This window comes from Lepisosteus platostomus, chromosome 4 (assembly GCF_059453375.1).
Source record: "Lepisosteus platostomus isolate fLepPlt1 chromosome 4, fLepPlt1.hap1, whole genome shotgun sequence".
Lineage (NCBI taxonomy): Eukaryota > Metazoa > Chordata > Actinopteri > Semionotiformes > Lepisosteidae > Lepisosteus > Lepisosteus platostomus.
This window is the reverse complement of record NC_142614.1, coordinates 32,644,063-32,665,523: the sequence shown is the minus strand read 5'-3', so window position 1 is coordinate 32,665,523 and position 21,461 is coordinate 32,644,063. Positions and strand designations below refer to the sequence as shown.

The window sequence follows — 21,461 nt, the reverse complement described above, 5'->3', positions numbered from 1 at the left end:
CCTAAAGAGGGAGGCAAAATACAGATGTTTCACTCAAACAACAGATTTGACAAGGTGCTACAAAGATTGTTTGCAGTTTATTGTCAACCAAACATTTGACATTTGGTGTAAAAATAAATTAAACATGCCTAAATGTACATTACTAAAACATAATTTAAATGAATATGCTGTGAACCCAATGCAGAAAAAAAATAGCATTTAATCAAGCAACATCTAAGTTCTATAAATTTGTATACTTAACTGCTCACTCATTAAATCAAGTAAAAACATTTTACTGCTTACAAGAACATGAGGCCCCAAGATCTAACGACTCATTGAAGTCAGTTTGGTCTTTCTATATACAGGCACAAGCCTAAGGGTTTCAAAATTAAAGGGCTGTGGCCTGCAGTGGGCAGGTCCACTAGTACTGCTGTTATCTGTTGCTACAGCAGGATGTTGCCACAATCCAAATTTCCTTTTCAGTTCCAGATAAAGGAGTAGACAATCACTCTGTAGTCTGAATATCTTTGCCCTTATCCATCAATTCATCCATTTTCTATTTCATCCAATTTAGGGTCACGGAGCTCACCAAGCATCGGGCACAAGGCAGGATACACCTTTGACAGAACACCAGACCATCACTGGACTGATATAAAAACAAAAACTCCCTCTCAGAATCCATTTAAACTACCAGTATGTCCTTGGACTATGGGACAAAACCGGAGCACCTGACCGAAAACCCATGCAAACACAGGAAGAACATACAAAGTCCATGCAGACAGCACCCCAGGTCCAGATTTTAACCCAGAGCGTCAGCACTGAAAGGCAGCAATACCACTGTATTGCCACTGTAACACAATTGCAATTTAATTACTTCAAAATATCAGTCCTTTTTCATTAAGTGTTTCCATTATTTGTCCACCCCTGTACGAAACGCAAGCATGTGGAGAACGTACAAACTCCGTGCCAGAGAGCACTCCAGGAAGAATCGAACCCAGGGCCCCAGCACTGTGAGGCAGCAATGCTAACCACTACACCACTGTGCAGACCCACTGCCCTTATGCCTGCTAAAAATAATTTTTAAACAAATGAACACAAAATGCTTTTTATATTACTCCCTTAGCTAATACTTTGTAACTTAGCAGTTTAATTCTTAAAGAGTACACAATTTTAGTGACAACTCCACCCATCTATCCATTATTAAAAAGTCCCCGTTTCTCAGTAAGGATTACTGGAATAAGAAAACTCTCCTAGAAACATTGGATGCAAAATGGAATTACAGCCTTGAATGTACCAGGTTCCATCACAGGGTAAGTGCAAACACACATTATAAAGACAATAATTACAGCTCAAAACAGGTGAAATGCTATGAAAAACGACTTTGCTAAAGATGAATGAATTAGAATGGTATTACACATTGCTTCTCCTTTACCAGTAAATGCTGCATTGTGAGTACCACTTGTGAACTGAATTGCTCTCTGCCAGTCTAAAGCAAAAATGTTCAACAATTATAATGTAGTAAAACAGTGGGCATCAAACTAAATGTGCTGAAACAACAATTAAGATACAGTATATACTATTATACAATTCAATTTATAGGACTCTGTTTAGGTTCAGCCATGTGCAACATTTATTTTGTGATAAAACACTTCTGCCATTTCATGGTTTTATTTTCTGGAGAGAAGCCTTCTTGCATTTCAAGTTTGGATACTTATTCATCAAATTGAAATAGATTTAAGGGACAGACCAGGGGCAAGACCCCTTCATGCTGGAAAGTAGAAGCGGTAAAATGTCTGATGGTCTCATACTATCAAGAGAAAAAAAGACAAGACCCTACAATTATAACCATCACATACAAATATCATATACTTGTTGTTTAAGCTGTTTTCCATATGCAAATCATGCAAGTTATCATCAGCCATTGCTTTTCTCACCAGAAAATATTCCAGCCATTTTCATAGAGAGAACCTCAAGTGAAATCCAGAAAGAGGAAGAGTCAATTAAAAATGGTCTTTACAAATCCATTACTGTGTTAATGTGCTATAGTTTCATAATTAAAAGCAGAGCTGCATAGGAGACGATGGCGGTCAAAATTGAACTGGTAACCTTTTTATTGCAAAATAGCCTTAACTGCTAGATGTACAGTATAGTAATTCCTTGAAAATATAATAATTTTGAATTTATTGCATCCTTACACTAAAAGCCACATTAAAGTATGCATATGGAGTATTTTATACGATTTTCCTTTTATGAAAGTAATATTGCCCTTTATGCATTTTGGAAAACAGGATGTAAAGAATTAGATTTATGGCCAATAATTTACTGGAACCCCCATTCCTATACAAATTTTGACCCTTAACTAACTATCTGAAGGACTATAAAGCATCTTAATGAGAACATGGTTGATTTTATAAATACTTAGATATACACATTGTTTGAAACTCTTTGAATACTTTATTTTTAATATCAATAACTTGGTAGACTAAAATAGTTTCTGCTTTTGCAGTGGAACAGTAGTTTAGTATAAAAAGTCCCCATAAAGCTCCTCCTTCTTTAACAGACAAGATCCATTCTCCTCCACTCTCTAAACCCTATAAGAAGGTTAACTCATTCCCTAATTCCTTCCTAAATCTGTTATGCACTTCACATTAGTTTCTTAGACAGGCAATGCAACATAGCCATCACAATATGCTCTAAAAATCTGGGGCAGGATTTTAGCCTTCAGCTTCTACCAAACTAAATCTTTTGGGTGTGCGTGTCTTCCAAAGTTAAACATTTTCTAATCACCTAATCCAATACATCCTTGTACACATTCTGGTCTGGATCCAAAATGTTGTCCAATAAATTCTGAAGATAACAGTAATAAAAAAATTCAGCATTAGTTGTTTGGCACTGTAGTGATTGGTTTTCTTCAGATGTTTGAAATAGTATCCTAAACAGCACTTTCTATCCATGACATCACACATTGGAGCTTTTACTTCTTTTTTCCATAAAGATAATTTATAATTGTACTGGTACAGCATGTATGATACATACTCCAGATATCCTTGATATAAGTTATGTATTCTGTAGAAAGCACTCATAGACACTAAGATAACCAAACAGTGCACATGTCAGGCAGGTATAGTTAAAACACACAGGCATGCTCAGGGGTTTCAAGTAAGTATTAAGAAGTCCTTGAGAAACAGCACCCAGATGGGACATCACAAAAAGCTTAATAAAGATGACATCTCTGAGAGATTACAATTGTTACAATGATCAAACATCTGGGGTTTCTATAGAACAAAACAATCAAACAAAAGGAAAATACGTATTTTTTGTGCTTACTTTAGATACAAGGATTCGGTCATTGGATTTTGTAGTTTAATTGGAAATGCACTCTCCTCCATTAGCTTCACTTCTGTCACTGACAAAAACTAGGATGACTGAATATAAAGATTATCCTAAGCACTCACAATTAAATTCGAATTAATTGTATTCATATATTGTAGCACTCATTATTTCAAAAGATCCCAAAGGACATTATTTATCGGGGCAACACTCTCCTTGATGATGTGTGCCATTCTACTCCAGCAACCTCACTACACAGCAGATCCAAGAGGATGCACAAACAGATGCACATTTTTCAACTGAATTAAAGGAAAGTGGATTTTAGTCAAAGAAATGGGATTTTTAAAGACAAGTAGTCAGGACCATCTTAAGAATGGCACCTCCTACATCATAGAGTAGAAATTCTGGCTCAGAGGAAAAAGTGCCAGTTACTTATCCACCAGCACCAGTATCAGAAAACATCCTGATTTTTCCTTGGAAGTCTCCCATCTCAGTACTGACCAGGCCCAGAACTGCTTAGCTTCCAAGATCAGATGAGGTTTCTGTCAAGGGTTTCACAGCACAAGTTGCTGAGATACTGAATACAGGATGGAACTCTCTGATCTGGCTTTTCATTTGATTTACTTGTTTTGTAAACAGTTGAGGTGCAAAGAGAAAAATGAAGGACATGTAATCTATTGGAATTAACTAGGACCACTTTATCATTTGAAAATATTACTTACTTCAACTAACAAAAAGAAAACCCATAAAATTATCCTCTATTCTTTGGGGCATTTGTTTTTAGGCACTAATGTATTAATTGTTTAGATCAAATACAGTTAATTTAATTAATTCAGTACACAAGACCCCAGCACGTATAGTGTTGAAATGATTGCTCCAGAGGTGAAGAGTAGACAACACATACTGTAGATGACCCCCATTTCTTCTTGTACATGTAGCAACACATTACAAAAGATGTGCGAATTGCAATAGACTACCAATTGCAGCAGACATTAAAAACCTCTGGGATGTTAAATACAAAGCAATGAGAACAGTGCTTGTGTATTACTGTCATCATATATAAATGACACAATATTCACATCATATACCTCTGTATATGATATATCCCATGTTTGAGATAGCCAGGTGAGGAAATGTGTGTATTGCATTGCACATGACATTGTTTCTTAATAATGCTGTTGGACCATTGGTTGCCACTCATTTGAGCCCCCTGGCATGCAGCATGCTACTTTAAAGCCAGTTCCCCTTTTTGCTTATGAAAGCGAGTTACTTACAGAGCAAATTGGCAGAGTGAACCCCACTGTGTAGAGGACAGTGGAGGTGATGGTACTGTTATGGAATGGGTAGTTGATGCTGTCATCATTACAGAAAAAGCCCCTCTGATAAGGCTTTATTTTGGCCAGGTTAAAAACAGCAAGCGGCAAACCAGCTGTGAATGGAAAGGGTAAACACAGAAGGGTTAACATTTCAGTCCAATCTTTCTCCAAAAGACACTCCACACCAATCAAGTATGTTTCATCAGAAAAACGCCTTTTTGATGGCTACTGTACAAACACCAGGTAATTATAGAAAGGTCTTGGGCTCAAAGTGCTTTCTAACCCATTTAAACACATTTCTTTTTTAAGATCTGCTGTGGCCCATAGAATTACATCATATAATAAAAAGCAAAGCAGCTTTATAGCTTTATTCTCTAGCTACCCAGTTTAAAAGAAGCACTTAAATCATTAAAGGGTGAAAATGCATTCAGTGGTAATTTTAAAAAATAATTAAAAAGCCAAAAGAACTCAAACTCTCCAACACAAACAGGATTTTCAGAACAAAAGCCTACAATCTACAGGAATTCCTCATGAAAGTTACTAGTGTTGACTTTATTCTTGATTTCTTCAAGGAATTTAGTGCATGCTACAGCTTCTCATATAGAAATATCAGTAATATACATTGATGTGAGTTAACTGAATTTTCAAATCAGTTTAAGTCTTAAATTGTGACTTGCTTACAAGAAAAGTACTTTAGAAACAAAATCATACAGAAATGATGATTTTGAAGCTACAAGTTACAACTAAAAGCATCTATCCCAAAGGGGCCTACACTGTGTTATAGGATTGTTATTTCAGCTGTGCAATAGCTGTGATTCCATTCTTAGTTGGAATGAAAAGTGCTGTGTAAAAGTGAATTGCTGTTCACAATATAACAACAGAGGGGAAAAGGGAATGTTGGAACAAATAATGTTACTTGCTATCCACTTCTCTAGTAATCCTTAAATTCACTGCCTAAAAATGTCTATGCAGCAAACAAGGTTGTTGTTATTATTCTCTGTATCCCCAGAAAGATAACTACTTTCTTTGAAGGGGTCCAGTATCTATCAAGCCAGCTCTTTGGTGTTATATTGACCACTGACTTTCACTACATGAGGTGGGCTTCCCAGTGGAGATGAGTGTAAAACTCAGATATGGGAATGAGATGTAAATAGGTTGTATTGACAGTATGGTATTTGTATCCAGGGTTTATATACTTTTCACTCTCAGCAGAATGTTTTCATTTTAAATGCAGGCTAAAGCACGAGTCAGAAATTGCCACTGAAGTTATGTCACATCAAAGCACTATGGAATGGTTTCACTTAAGGACAGACTTTTAGCAATCTGAAGTGCCATCATTGTCATAAAAGCAGACAAAAGAGATTGAATATAGTTAAACTTTCTCTTTTATAACTCAAAAGCCACAACTAAACTACATCATAAGCTACACATACCAAGACCGTCCCCACTGCCTGGGTTTCATACTTCAGTTCATGCACCAGAAAAAAATTGTTTGATATAATGTCATCATACAGTGAATGACACAAACTGACACCTTTAACTTGAGAATTGACTTTATCTTTACAACTACAACCAATCTAATATTTAAACATGATACATTGTTCATGTTAGTATACTAAGTGAAATAAGAAAGAAACAATCAGTAAATACCATAAATACTGTAGATGTGTAGTGCGATCTCCGATCAACAGTCATTACTTTCAATGGCCAGAAAGAGTACCACAAAACCAGCAGAGACACGTATTGCAGCTGAAAAAGGAGCATCTACAATTGACTCAGTTCAACTGCTGCTTCCTTCCAGGCTGCTTTTGTCAAACCACATGTACTATAATACATGCTTGCTTGTAGTGTTCGTGGGTGTTAAAAAACATCACAACCCGAAAGGTCTGTTAGACAAGTTTGTGTGGTGAATCACATGGTGGTTTCAAAAAATTGTTTCAAACTCTTGCTAAACTGTAGTATTCTTCTACAATTTCTCCTTTAGGGCTGCACTAACTACACACATGGGATATCTTTCTTAGATTTTCATCTTATCCAATATTATTTTCACTTATACTGAAAGCACTTAATATTGTGGCATGGACTTTCCTAACAAATACAACTATGATATTTGTTATTATCACAATAAATGGCATAATACTACAATTTGTTTTGTTGTGAAATGCAATTTGTGACTTGTATGCCAAACTTCAGGGGATGTGCCTGTGCACACTGTAGCTGCCACATTCAAGATAAAGCTAGTGGGATAAACTGCCATGTATAATCAAAGTCAAATACAATGCTTATCGTATTACTTTGTTGGCTAGAAGTCTAATTTAAATATATTTTCCTTGAAATTTATCTGAAAATACTAACAACCCATTCACCTACAACAAGCTTTTCACAGTACTTAAATGGCAGCACAGGCAAAAGAGATAAGATAAGATGTTTCAATTATAACATAATACATTTATATGAATGATGGAAAAACGCAAAATTTAGTTATATTAATTAATGTGCATGCTAAACAGATTTACCTAAGAAATTAGAAATGCTGTTAATGCTCAATTCTAATACCTTAGCTTTATAAGAGAAAATAAGTCAGAAAATATATTATGTATTTAAACCCCTGAAAAATACCTGAAACCATTGAAATATGAACCTATTACTATAAAATCAGAGTAGACCTGACAACGTCAGAATCTTAATGAAAGAGGTAGTAGTGACTACTAGAGGTAGAGGTAGTACAGTCTTGACAGTTATGCCCTATGATGCTTTTTCAGAAAGTACAAAACCAAAAGAACAACATCCCCACTGGATAGAACATTTCGCATTCCATTCTATTAGATGTCCTGTTTAATTTGATTTTCCGTGACTGATTGACAAGAATTTTTCAAGTAATCGGGTTTATAAAATACTGTACCTTTGTTTATCTTAAAGGTATTGCTAAGAGCACTGAAGAGGCCCATTGAAGCACTGCTATGTCAATAAATTCTACAGCAACTCGTGGCATGAAAGTGGATAAAGAATGGTCTGTATTTGCTTTAGAAAAGCATGTTAGATTATATTAAATGTTTTTATTAAGTTCACAGGCATCACATGTTTTATCCATCTGATGCAAAGGGCAACATCATTTTGTTTGTACCTAAACTTTGAACTATACAATTAAAATAATCCTGAATAGTTGCAATCAGATGACAGCACTTTAACATGTGTCTACAAAATACTGAAATTAAATTAAATCCCTCACTTTTGCACATCTCCATCTTAACCTGCCTCCTCACTGATAAAATTACAAGAACACACTGAAGAGCAGCATTTGCTACAGTAAAGATTAAATAGAGAAGTGAATATGAGGCATCTTGCTGGACAGCCATTTTTATAATACAAATCTGTAGCCTTTCTTGCCAATAAAAGTAAGAATGACCAGTTGAGATTAACATGGGCGGGCTAAAGGCCCTACTTTCCACTAAGAGGTCAATATATAAATCAACAGACATTTCACACAGTGGCTTCCAAAGATTAATTTCCTCAACCTTTTCACGAACAATAATCCCATATTTCCTAACATTTTCTAACAAGTGGTAACTTATTTTTTCCAAACAGATACATGTTTAAATGAGATATATGATGTTTGAATAGCAAAAGCCCCTCCAACCAGTTTCATTTTAACAGATCAATATTATAGAGCAAAGTAACATAATCAAGGGAGTGGGGCACAGTGCTATAGCTGTTTCTTTAAGTATGCACGTTCATGCAGCTAAAGTACATCTTCTGACAAAAAATAAACCACATACTGTACCAACACACATCTGAATTTCTAAAAGATGTTTATTTCTTTGCTGTTTACAACTCAGGCTACTTAGTTTCCATCAGTTCCCTTATCAATTGTTAACACCAGATTATAACCGTTTAAAATGTTACTGTTAAATGCTGAATTCTAATCACAAAAAATATATATCTTGCAACTGAGCAATGCAGCCCTTTAAACAATGTTTCAGAGGTTATTAAAGGAAATTTCATATTCTTACGTATTAATAAATCATGCTGCATTAAGACAGCAGCTAAATTAAATACAATATTTGCTCTGTGAGTTCAAGCTTTTAACAGTGGTTCCTTAAAGACCATTTGAAAGACCCCGCCTCTGGAAACAAGAGTAAACGAGCACACAGAAACCTCATGTGTACCACGTGCAGACTGTGCTAAACCACTTGCTTTGATATGAATGAATTCCTGCATGTTTCTAGAAAAGCAATTTTATAAGCATGAAACTAATATATAATGGTGTATATAATCACTGTATGTTTTTTACTAAATAATAAAAAGTAGCAGAAGAAGGTGTAGCATTAGTTGGCATAATAGCCGCACTAATAGCAGTGAACACAAAGTGTTAATTTATTTTGTAATGTTCTGATCATTGTGTAGGTGAAAAGTGAAAACCAATCATTTGCAGAAAAACTTGAAGCATCACAGAAATACCCACTAGATTACCTCAATATGTCAAACAGAGTGCCAGTGTTGCACTACAACAGCTGATCCTGTGCTGAACCCTTGGTAACCTAAAAATAGTCCTTTTTTTAGGAACACATGATCACCCCCTGTGGAAATGTCAGCAGAGAACTGTTTGCATGCTGAATCCTAACAAAAACTACTGCTGTGCTTGACAAAGCAACAGGAAAGCACTGGTTAAAAACACAACATTCCTCCTTACTTCCACAAGGACATGGGAGTTCTTTGCAAGCCCTAAAGGAATGCTTTTTAGGCATCCTGGACAAGGCAGTGCTGGTCCTTTTTTTTCTAAATACTTGTTCAGTGTTTATTTAAGCAACCTCTCTTTATAATTTCTCAATTAAACTGGATCCAAATCAGCCTTCAAGGTGGGTTACAATGCCTTAAAAGTTAGAACGGTAAATTTTGATAATGATAAATGATAAAATCCAACATGTCAATCGAAGGTAAAATGGGCCTTCAACTTCCACCGTTATCAAACATTTGAAAGCTCACTTAGGTTTAAGTTGTGTTCTCAGGCTGCTGCAATCTGATCTGTGTTTCTCGCTTCGTGCCACTGGAAATAATCTCACTGTTCATAGGCAGGCTGGGAGTAATTCCAAGACAAATCACAGCCCTATAAAGCCAATCACTAAATCCAGAGTAGTAATGGAAAGTAAGTTGGGAACACATTTCTTGATGATGAATATAAGGCTGAAAGAAAGGATATATCTTTTTTTTATTTTAAGAGTTGTAAAAGTAGTGGAATTTGTAGCATGCTTTGCCTTGCACATGACTGTTGTTAGTTGACTGTTTTGAGGACTGAGTGATTATAAATGCTTTTAAACAGTTCTTTGGTCATGGTTCCTCTTGACTGCTGTGTTTTTTTTAATCCAATATAACATAAAAACCTATTCAAATGGCTTATATTTAAGGGAAAAATATTTGAATTTCTGTTTTGTTTTCCCTCACATATTTTATTGTATTTCATGACTGACATCTTCCTACTGTTACAAACCATATGAAGGTCAAATTTGACTCTGGAGAAAGATGCTTTGAAAATCTGGTTGTCCATGCATAATAATAACTTGAAAGTGAACATTCAGCCTGGCTGAAAATCTGAAACAGCAAAAGCTTTTTACATGAACTAATGCCAATATACACTTTAAGACACCGTATTAAGATTCAGAGCCATTAAAATTACCAACTGCAAACAGTACAATTTATCTAATTCAGTTTACAGTTGGTACTCTGCATGACGGAGGTCAATCAGTTCCGGAAAAAGGTTGCAGACAAATTTGAATATGTATGCAAAATTTGTATAATTGTGTATTGCACATACATGTAATAAAAATTCACGTGTCATTTTCAGCACCTGTATGCTTTTTAAAGAGATGGTGTAAATGTAGATAATGTTGTAATATTTAAACATACATTGCAAGCTATTTGTACTTATTGTTACCTCCTCAGCATGAAATAGCAAAAAGCGTCATTGAAATGTGCATAGTAAAAATGTGAATCTATGAATTTGTATGTACGAAATGGCTCTGCACATGTAAAACGCAAACAAGTTTGCTGGATTTTATCATGCTGCCACAATACCACAGTTCAACAAAAGAGAGAGGGAACACACCCTAGGAATGCTGTTAGTAAGAACACTACTAAATCACTACAACATTCAGGGTTCATCCACCATCACTAAGCTTTAGGAATTCTGCCAGTTGACAGTTGTTGTCCTAGAAGGGGCCACTTAAGGATTACTTCTGAGCAGCAGCAATGGTGGCTGTTAATATAATTTGACTCCACAGAAGGTCCATAAATAATACAGTCGTCACATGACTGAGTTCTACTGATAATCAATGCAGGAACTCCTACAATGATCACATCATGTTCAAGAGCACTGGGCTGTCTGATTGCAGTTTATGCACCAACATGTTGTATTGGCAAAGGTGAGTGTTTTCTAATAAATTCAGATCAACACACTGTGTTTTAGAAGACTGTCAAATCTTAGGAAATCTGTACATAAAAGAGATTATGACAGATAACTGAGGTCTGAGATCCTAGGCAATTACTTTATGATGGTGGGGCATTAATGCCAATGTTAATAGTCAAATTTACTGTATGTTGTTGATGTAGTGCACAGTATTACCTTGACATTCTGAAAGTTGTACTTGTACTTGTTAAAGCAACCTCAATGTCAATATAATCCATTAATCTGGTACTAACACCATGCACTGAACACTTATATGAATGGATCTTAACTCAGCTGAGAACCTGTGATATAAAAATACATCAATGTCAACTACCAACGGATAACAGAATAGAGGAATGTTACTGTTACAATATTGCTCTCGGTCTCTATCTCAGTTTAGCACCTTTTTTACATGCATGAGTCCAAATTACCACAAAAGGTAAAGATCGCTAATACAGGGGTACTTCATTTTAATGCATAAAGTGACTCAAATCACAAGGAACAATTGAATGTCACCAGTAACGTTAACAAGTGGTGAATCAATGTTACAGCCAATTAAGTAACTTTATTCAGTGTAATGTTTCTCATGAATCTGAGTTTTTTTTAAAAGAATGTTCCAATGAAATTATATATACAGTACATACTATTAGACTTGACTGAATGTTGTTTTCAAATCTATCTTCATTCAAAATGGAAGACCCAGAAGTGGGGTGAGTGACAGCCAGATTTGTGGAGTCTGAAAAAACAACTACACAAAGAATGCGTAGCGGGGGAAACATAGGAAGAAAGAACCAAACCAGGTTAAGGGCCAATTTTTCTACTTTGGTAAGTTTGTCAGATAGCATTGTTTGTCAGATAGCAATTGTTTTAGCCAGTAATTTACCTTTGTTTACCTTTAGAAAAAGCATACTTGTTTAAATATATACAGTATTACATAATTATAACATGATTAAAAAACAACAGGAGGTAAAAACAAACACAGGTAAAAATAGATATTAGAAAGAGATACAGAAACATATTTGGGACAAAAACAGGAACCTTCTAGACAATGAAAGGTAAATGACTAATATACTAAATGAGTATGCCATACAGATGTTCACAAAAGGAATAAGTTAACATCATGCCTCAGGCAGGAGAAGGTCAAAGTTGAATAGTTGTAAAATAGTGTTAAATAGTATTTGGATAGAACAGCATTTTGGTTGCTAGTAGCAGTCAACATTATAATTCCCCAGGGTTAGATTGTATCTTCCAAATTGTACATAAGGAAACAAGAGAAACCAATCTTCCCAAATTCATTTAAGACCAACAGATGGGAAAACTGTACTATAATACTAATAATACTTTAAAAACTATGGGACATTTTCATAAAAAGTGAGAAAATTTAATCAAGTAATTACAGATCAATAGGTCTGACTTCTATTATATACAAGGTCATGAAATCAAATACTAGAACTAAACTTGAGGGCCTATATAGAAATAATATAGGAAATAGACAAAATGGTTTAAAAATTTAAGTCTTGGTTAACTAACATTATGTTCTTTGAACAAACAACAACCGTAATGGATACACACAGAACATATGATATGGTACTGTATATTTAGATTTTCAGAAGGTTGATAAAGTTTAATTCTCAAACTGCAGGCCATAAGCATTCAGGGAAATATGAGTGTAGAGATAAAGTTTAATACTAAAATTAGGGTATGTATTTAGTGTAGTACCATTTGAATCTGTACTCGGACAACCATTTTTCTTAAATTATATAATATTTTAATTTATGTCATGTTTTTAATTTGTCATAGTTAACAAAAACATGTGTGCAGACATTACCAAATAAGGAGGATTAGCGAACACTGAAAAAACGGCAAATTAAATTAAATAAGATTAGATAAAATTCAAAACTTAAGTGATGTTGGCACATCATTTACATTTTCTAAACAATGTCGGAAATAAAACGATAGTCAAAGTCAAACAAAACGATATGACACATAGTTAAGACATTATTTGTGTATTATACTGGTCACCACATTATAGAAAATATAGTGCTGCTTTGGCAACTGAAGACCTACCAGGGTGTGAGGCACTAATTCACCCAAAGGATTGTGGGAGTATGAAACAAGATATCAGCAATGCTGTTGAAACTAATACACTGGTTTCTTTCAAGAAGCTGCCGATAGAAATCCTTGAATCAATGAACTATTAACTACCAAACAGTAGATGGGGTGAATGGCCTCTTCTTTGGAACCTTTATGTTATGTTCTTAAATTATATAGCAGACCAGAGGAGAATCAACAGCAATGGACAACACATGAGATTACATGTGCTACCTTAAATTTGTGCCATATGGAACAATATCAGTTTTATTATAATTCCAGGATTTCTCATTTCCAAGAATGAGGTTCCCAGTTGTCTAATTAGGTAATGATTATTCGGGTGACAATGCAGAAGTGCATCATGGGTTACGCTTTAGCTATCCAGTCCCAGGAAAGCTGTCAAGAAAGCGTTTGATGCACATTGTGTGTAGACCCATTACAAGAGTAATGCCTGTATGTGAGTGTTATACCATTAAATACAAGAAATATAAAGAAAGAGAATTGGACAAACCACAGGAGCAGAAGAGAGACCTGGCTTTGACAAGGGACTGAACACACTTAATCTACTTTGCTGTCTATTATTACCATGAAATAAACTTTACTACAGTACAGTAGTGCTGTATTTCTAATAGTAATAAAGCCAAAACAAAAAAGTAAAGATAATGTGCTCTGCTTAAAATGGAAAAAAATTAACTCTAATACAGGGTAACCTACTGCATAACATCATAGCAGGGTTTTGTTTGCACATGCAATAACTTGAATAATGGGAAAACAATGCTTTGTTGTAAGTTTACAGTATTCATCACATCACATTACTTTGAATACCTACTTATCCAATCACAAGCTTATTCCTGGGAAACACTGGGTGCAAGTTTAAATATACCAGTCCATTCCAGGGCACACACAGACATGTACAGTATTCCTTTTACTATAAAAAAATACTTGCCACCAATAAATACTAACACCATTTATGAAACAGTTAACAGTCATAATAAAAATATTACTATGAAACACATTTCAACAGCTGCAGACCAATATTGTATCCTCCCCATAAAATATTAAGTTCAAGCTACTTGACTGTCCAGATACCAAGGTTTTATTGTATAGCATGAAAATGTTGCTGAATGTCACAAAAGGCCAGTGCAACACAAGCAGATGATGTAGAACAATGACACCTCATGAAACATCTTTTGCCCAGTCAACCATTGGACATGAACTGCATTAAACTTTCCTTATAAAACAATCACAGTAGCTATTTAGACTCTATGCCAGAAAAAGGCCACAATTGCCTAATACACACAAGGCGTACAGAGTATGGACAAAATAATGGAAACACCTAATGCCACTGTACAAGTTGCAAAGTTGTACATAATGGACACACCTATTGAAAAAGACTGATAATTTTAAGTAATTAAATTGCAGCTGTGGGCGTAACAGTGGCACAGTGATTAGTATTGTTGCCGCGCAGTGCTGAGGGCCTGGGTTCAATTCTGGACTTGGGGTGCTTTCTTCACAAAGTTTAGATGTTCTCCCCCGTGTTTGAGTGAGCTTCCTCCAGGTTCTCCAGTTTCCTCCCACACAGTCCAAAGACAAACTGGTAAATTAACTGGCTTCTGGGAAAACTGGCCCTGGTGTGAGTGTGTGCCTGTCTGTGTCGTTTGTGTCTCCTTCTGCAAAGGAATGGCATCCAGTCCAGAGTGTTTTCTTCTGTGTGCCCATTGCTTAGGCTCTGGCTCCCCTGCGACCCTGAACTGGATGCAGTGACTAGCAGATGGATGGATAAATCACAATTAAAAAGGATTCTACTTAATTTCATATTAATTTCAAAACTAATTGCCAACATATTTCAAAGCTCACTAACAGGGGTAGACAGACAGGAAGGACAGCCTTCAATCCACCCTGCCTGTTCCTAGCTGTTTAACATGGTGATGGATCTGTTATTGTATGGGCAGTCATCTGATGGGTCATTGGGTACTCTGCATGCTAGAATTACAACCAAGGAATACAAAGCCATTTTAGGTGATTAGTTGCACCATATGGTGTAAACATGGTTTGCTCAAAATGTTTCCATATTCTAAGATGATAAGGCTCCATGCACAGTGCTAAATGGATTCAACAGTGGTTTCATGAACACCAGGATGAAGTCAAACACCTTCAATAGCCTCTCCAATCACCAGATCTAAACATCATTGCATTGAACCTTTATGCGACATTCTGGAGCACAGAACGTAGTAGTTTTCCACTTCCTTCATCTCTCAAAGAACTGGAGGCTTTACTTCTTGAATAATAGTCCGATAGCTGTCCAATCTAGAGGTCCCACTACAAACAGTTCAAAACTTGTAGAACTGTATTCCAAGAATGATTAAAGTGGTTTGGAAGGCAAAGGGCAGTCCAACTACTTATTAGTTAATAAATATTTATACACTGCGTGGTGTTTCCATTATTTTGTCCACCCCCTGTACATACATCACAGCACTGAAGAAGGCCTACATTGCAAAGCAATGAACAATCTTGAGATTTTTCAGTACCATCTATGGTTTCTAGATAAGAAGGTCTTTTAGACTCATGTGTCTATTTAAGTGACTTCTGTGTTAAAGTCTTGCCAGTGGGATTTCACATTGATTCACTTAGGTTTTACATTCGCAAACATTCTTAATCTCTTTACAAGTCATAAAACAAAAAAAAATTAAATGTCACCAAACCACTGTATGAAATGTCTGCCTACATTTTGTATATTTTACAGTACTTATCTAAAACTTCAATCACATCAAGATAGTTTAGAAGTTAACAAGTTACCAAAAACCTCATATTTCAGCTCCTGTAGCAGGCTGACTAGTATTTCTATTTTTTGTAAATTGAAAGCAAAGGAAATTTGGAGGAAAGGTAGATAGCATGGTTAGCCATGGATATAAATATAGCTGTAAAGGCTTGCAGCTTACTTTAAAACCTTCATAAGGGTACTGTTACAAAAATGTCATGAACCACTCTGCTATACTGATAGAATGGTAAGAGGATGAAATCCAAAGTACTAATGCTATTAATTCAGTCACGTTAGCAATGAAATTGACAAGTAGTAGTTTCAGCAATATTTGCACTGAAAGTGTAATATAAAACCCAACATATGGATTTGGTTATGAGAGCTAACCTTACAGTTAAGTTCATATCACATTTATCTTCACTGTCTGCCAAAATATAAAACAAATTGATGTTCGCATACATCACTGTTTCTAAACTAACAAACTACTTTACAATAGAGCATTTACCCATGCAGCTACCTTCAGAAATATCACAGTTTTAGCCGAGGACGGATTGAACTTTCTTCATAACTAAAAACCACAAACTGTGCATTTACTACTTCCTCTCTCAGTATTGAAGGCTTAACGTTAGCTTGTGGGTCTTTAATACTTGGAAATAATGCTTACTATTTATTGAACATATTTAATTGAATACAACTTTCAAATCTTTCATCTTTAAAAGTAATTGATGCAATACAAATGTCCATTTGTCACTCATTTGTTATCCTTTAACACACCATAGCTGTCCTCATCTAACCATTACACACAACTGTAACTTGATTAAGTGCAGTTAACTTGTGAGCTCTAATTCTTTAAAGACCAATATAGCATTTGACAAACCAGGCTGATGCAATTATTTGTTCCAAACTCACAAAGAATAAAATGTTCTTCCTCCCATCTCTTAAAGAGCTAATCATTATCTCAAAGTGTAAGAGAAATAAGACATTAAATTCATCCTCATCACTCCTACACTGTGCTCATCTTGTAACATCAAGGACGTTACAAACTTCATTCTATACACTCACATCCTAGAATAGACTACAACAATTAGTTGGTAAGGCAGAAGCAGAAAATCAGCTACATCATTTAACACAGAGAATATAACCAGGACCATCAACAGCTATGTAAATACATATCCACCCCTTTCAAACACAATGTACAATATAAGGAACATTGAATCCCTAGTACATCTTCCGCTCATTTTAAAAATTATTTTCAAAAAGATGTTCTTCATTACAAGGCATTTCATTCTGATTTTGTTCTGGTAATACTGTAAGTCAGGATTTCTTATCAGAGTAAAGCACCCCAAAACCTACACTTATATGCAAATAAACACACTTTTGTGCTATCACACAAAACACAGACATACATTTACAACTGTATTAAGCTATAACGCTAACAGATTTGACAACAAGGCTGCATGAACAACACACATTTTTTAAGCAAATGTATGTTTTCAACAATAAAATTAGACTGAGGAGCCTTTTGGCACATAACCTGCTATTGGTTAAATTCAGACACAAAGTTATTTCCTGGCTTTTCTACAATATACAGTGTCTAGAAAATGTTGGTGAACCACCTAGGCTGTTATTACTAATACTAATATTACTTATATTTTTGTACTAATGTAATTAGACCTTCATGAAAGCCTTCATAATAGATGAAGACAAATTGAAATAACGTGATTATAATGAAATGATGTATTTTGATTACTTCCATCCATCCATTTTCTAAATCCTTTATCCAATACAGCATTTACGGGAGGTATCTCAGAAAGCAATGGGTGCAGAGCAGAGTACACCCTGGATGGAACACCAGTCCATTGCAGGGAACACACAGGCACAAAGACATGGACACACCCACAACAGGGCCAGTTTTTCAGGAACCCAATTATCCTACCACTCTTTGGAGTGTGGGGGAAAACCAGAGCACCCAGAGGAAACCCACGCTAACATGGGGAGAACGCACTAACTTCACACAGATAGCACTACAGGTCCAGAATTGAACCCAGAAACTCCAGTGCTGGAATGTTAATCACTGCCCCAACACTAAATATCCTCATGTGAATATGTATACCCAGTAACAATGTCTTCAACCAGACGTTTCCTGTAATTGTTTGTCTCACATTGGCTTTTGTAAATTTTGACCTATTCTTCCTTACAAAACTGCTTCATATCAGTGACCTTTGAGGCCATGAACAGCTCACTTCAGGTTCTGCTATAACATTTCAGTGGGGTTTAGGTTTGGAATTTGATTTTGATTTTTTTTTCAGCCATGGTGTTGTACATTTGTGTATATACTTCAAATCATTCTCTACCTGCATGACTTACTTCCAGCTCTTCTTTAAAATCTCATATGAATATATGAAGAATGTTGACCAAGCTAGATTCCTTGGAGTTTTATATTCTTTTAAGGAAACAAGTGACTCATTGGTTATAAATGCAAACCTGACTTCACCAGGATATAACTAATTAGATTAAGGGCAATTCAACAAATACCATTAAGAAACCGCACTCAGTACATCTTACTCAACACAGATCATGTTTTATAAATCCACAGCATTTCGTCGCGTGGGGCGAGAGGTACAGTATATACACTAGTAATGTAGATTTATGTACAATATGTACATAAAAAGAACTTAAGACATTAAACTTCAGCAATAAAGGACAACCAATAGACGATCATTTAGTAAAGTATATATACTAAATATAAACCTACCGCTACAAACTGTAATTTGCGCTGCATCTAATACCAGGAAACACTGCAACTTTGATACAAAACTATTTTAAGAACGTAGCATTTGAGCGACTAACTATTCCGGTAGTAATAATTTGTTTATTCGAAACACTCCTTGACATCCTTGTTATTTGATAAGAGTTGCGCATAAACATTTCAATACAAGAGAGTAAACAAAATGGTTACAATAATGCACGTTTATATAATTAGCACAAATACAGAACGATTTGCTGCTCTCCTATTATTATTTACCACTATTTTTCATACCTTCATGCCTACTGACATATATGTCAATAAAACCGTATTAATCATACAAAAACATAAATGCATTTCAAAATTTGTACATTTAAAAGATATTACTCGCAGCACACATGCAAAGTATATCCAGCTTCTGCTAATTACAGAATGGAAACAGTGTCAATAATCCCACAAGCATGTTTAAACGCGCAGGCGTACTTTCAGTCAATGATAAAGACAACAAGAACTACAATTTAATGCAGTATTACAGTCCATATGCTAATTAGATTACGAACACCCTTCTAAGCAGCGGCTTTTGAGTGTTTTGCATTTTTCTACAGCGCAACAGTTAAGAACCTCATAAACTCAGTATTCGTGAAATGTTGAGTCTTGTTACAAAGACATAAAACCCTAACCATGTGTTAGTACTCAAAAGGATTCTAAACAGTTGCACACACACATTTCCACATATGTGTCTGTTTTCTATATAAATGCTCTGTTTTGTATCTTATAGTATAATTAAAACATTTGTTCATGGTTCAAACGATTTTGGTTAGCCTGTCACCGTAGGTTTTACGGAGGCCTGTAATGATTTATGTATGTTTGTATAAATGCAGATCTCAAATCATGTCCATTGCCTGTAACTACTTACAATATTAAGATATTTTATGTAATGCAAGAAATAGTCTAAGCACACCACATAACCATGAACTGTACGCCATAATTATTCAGTGGTCCAATTTTTATGTATTGCCGCATTAAATACATACCTAGAACAACACAGATTATATCAAGGACAACGAATGGGATTCCTGTTCCTTCAAACATGTTCGCTCTTCTTGCTCCTCAGTTCCCTATTAAATAGTCAATTGTTCCTTATATGGCGTTACGTTCTCAGAGGTTTTATCGGCGTCCCTTTAGAAAACTCAAGTCTAATTCTGTATCTTCTGTGAATTAAGCCTTAAAATAAAACGTCGTTTGAATTCTTAAATTCTCGCAGACGACTATCTTTTTCATACAGCGATTTCACTGGAGTAATTTTTAGGAAATAAGAATCTTCTTTTACATATAACAAAAAGCGACCCTCGCTCACTAAACTTGACCCACCCCCACCGTCTCATCAAGCACCAATTCTCTCTATTGTTGCCGATGCGGTGAAATCCAGTCCCGAACTAAGCTTGGAGAGATGATCCCTCAAAGATGTCATGTTGATAACTGTAGCAGGGATCAGGCGAGGAGCCTATCGGGTTCTTGCCAGAACAATACGAAACCCCTCGCCACGTCTAAATCGCTCCACCTTCTAAACTCGTTGCGTATAGTTCAGCCCTGCCTACACTTTAGAGGTTAAACACTCCTCCGCTTATACGTCAGTGCTGTTTGTTATTAACATAGGGATTTCCCCAGTATGAATTTGTATAAGCCTTTAGCATATTATTTGTATTTTTTAGTAGAATGGATTCCTTTTGCTATGCTATGAATACTGCACCTCATCCCAATTTAAAGAACACCATTACAGTGGGAATCTAAGAAGGGATAAGAAGGATGCAGTCGCTTATTTTCCGCGGGGCGATAATTGTACCTTTACAGAATTTTTTTTTTTTAATGCTCAAGAACTGAATCTGAAAAACGTCATCTGCCAAACATCAGAATTGAACGCTGCCGAAAAGCAAATTATTTCTTTTCCCTTTTCATCTCGGGAATTGTACACGGACTCTTTGGAATTCACACCTTTAATAGTAATCAGAGCGCCTAAATCCAACTAATGTCATCCAAATGAAGCAACATTTCAAGTAGCTGGTTTATTGAACGTTATACCAGGTCTAATCCGAATTAATTCCACATCTGTTCAAAGCTATGAGGTTTAATTGTATACGTTGTAACCATATGCACATCTATGCAAATTAAATGTAAGTGTTGTACAATTTTTAAACATAAATAAAAGTATATTGATATATAATATTCTACCATGTAGTGACGTGATATGCATAGTCTTGAGTACATTTCTGTTAGGATAATTAAAGTGAGTGCAATAAAATAGTCTCTGGTGTTTTCTGTGTTGTTAAAATGTGTTAATAATGGAAGCTCAAATTGTCTTAAAATAAGCATAGCCCTGTTAAATGCTCCTCTGTGGAAACTGGTCTTTTCATTTATCTGGCAATTGATTTGTATTACATCCCATTATACCTTTAATATCATAGAATGAATTACTGTTTGATGGTTATTTACTTTGCTTTGTTTTTCTTTTGATCATAAAGAGCTTGACCCATCACATCAAGTGCTGCCTCTTCTGAGACAGAACAGAATATCCATCCTTCCATTTTCTAGCTGCTTCCAATCCAGGGTTTTGTTGGAGCCGGAGCCTGTCCTGGAAAGCAACAGGTGCAAAGCAGGGTACACCTGGATGGGATGCTAGTCCATCACACAGCACACAGAACACAGACACAGATGCAGACACGCACACACTCACAACCAGGGCCAGTGTTTCCAGAAACCAATTAACCTACCAGTATGCCTTTGGACTGTGGGAGGAAACCAGGC

At 35.6% G+C, this 21,461-nt stretch overlaps 1 protein-coding gene across 2 annotated transcripts in view; it reads right to left on the bottom strand.

Moving 5' to 3' along the window:
• The window catches only part of plpp1a (phospholipid phosphatase 1a), a 51,201-nt gene extending 31,015 nt beyond the window's left edge, over positions 1-20,186 (bottom strand). The window contains exons 1-2 of one of the 2 annotated variants that reach the window (XM_088629402.1): positions 19,694-20,186; positions 4,584-4,738 (exon numbers count right to left, since the gene is read on the bottom strand). In XM_088629402.1, the coding sequence (XP_088485528.1) occupies positions 4,584-4,738; positions 19,694-19,751 (213 nt within the window). In that variant the 5' untranslated portion in view covers positions 19,752-20,186. The remainder of the gene's footprint in view (positions 1-4,583; positions 4,739-19,693) is intronic. The other variant, XM_088629403.1, reaches the window with a different exon arrangement.
• Positions 20,187-21,461: the final 1,275 nt, after the last annotated feature.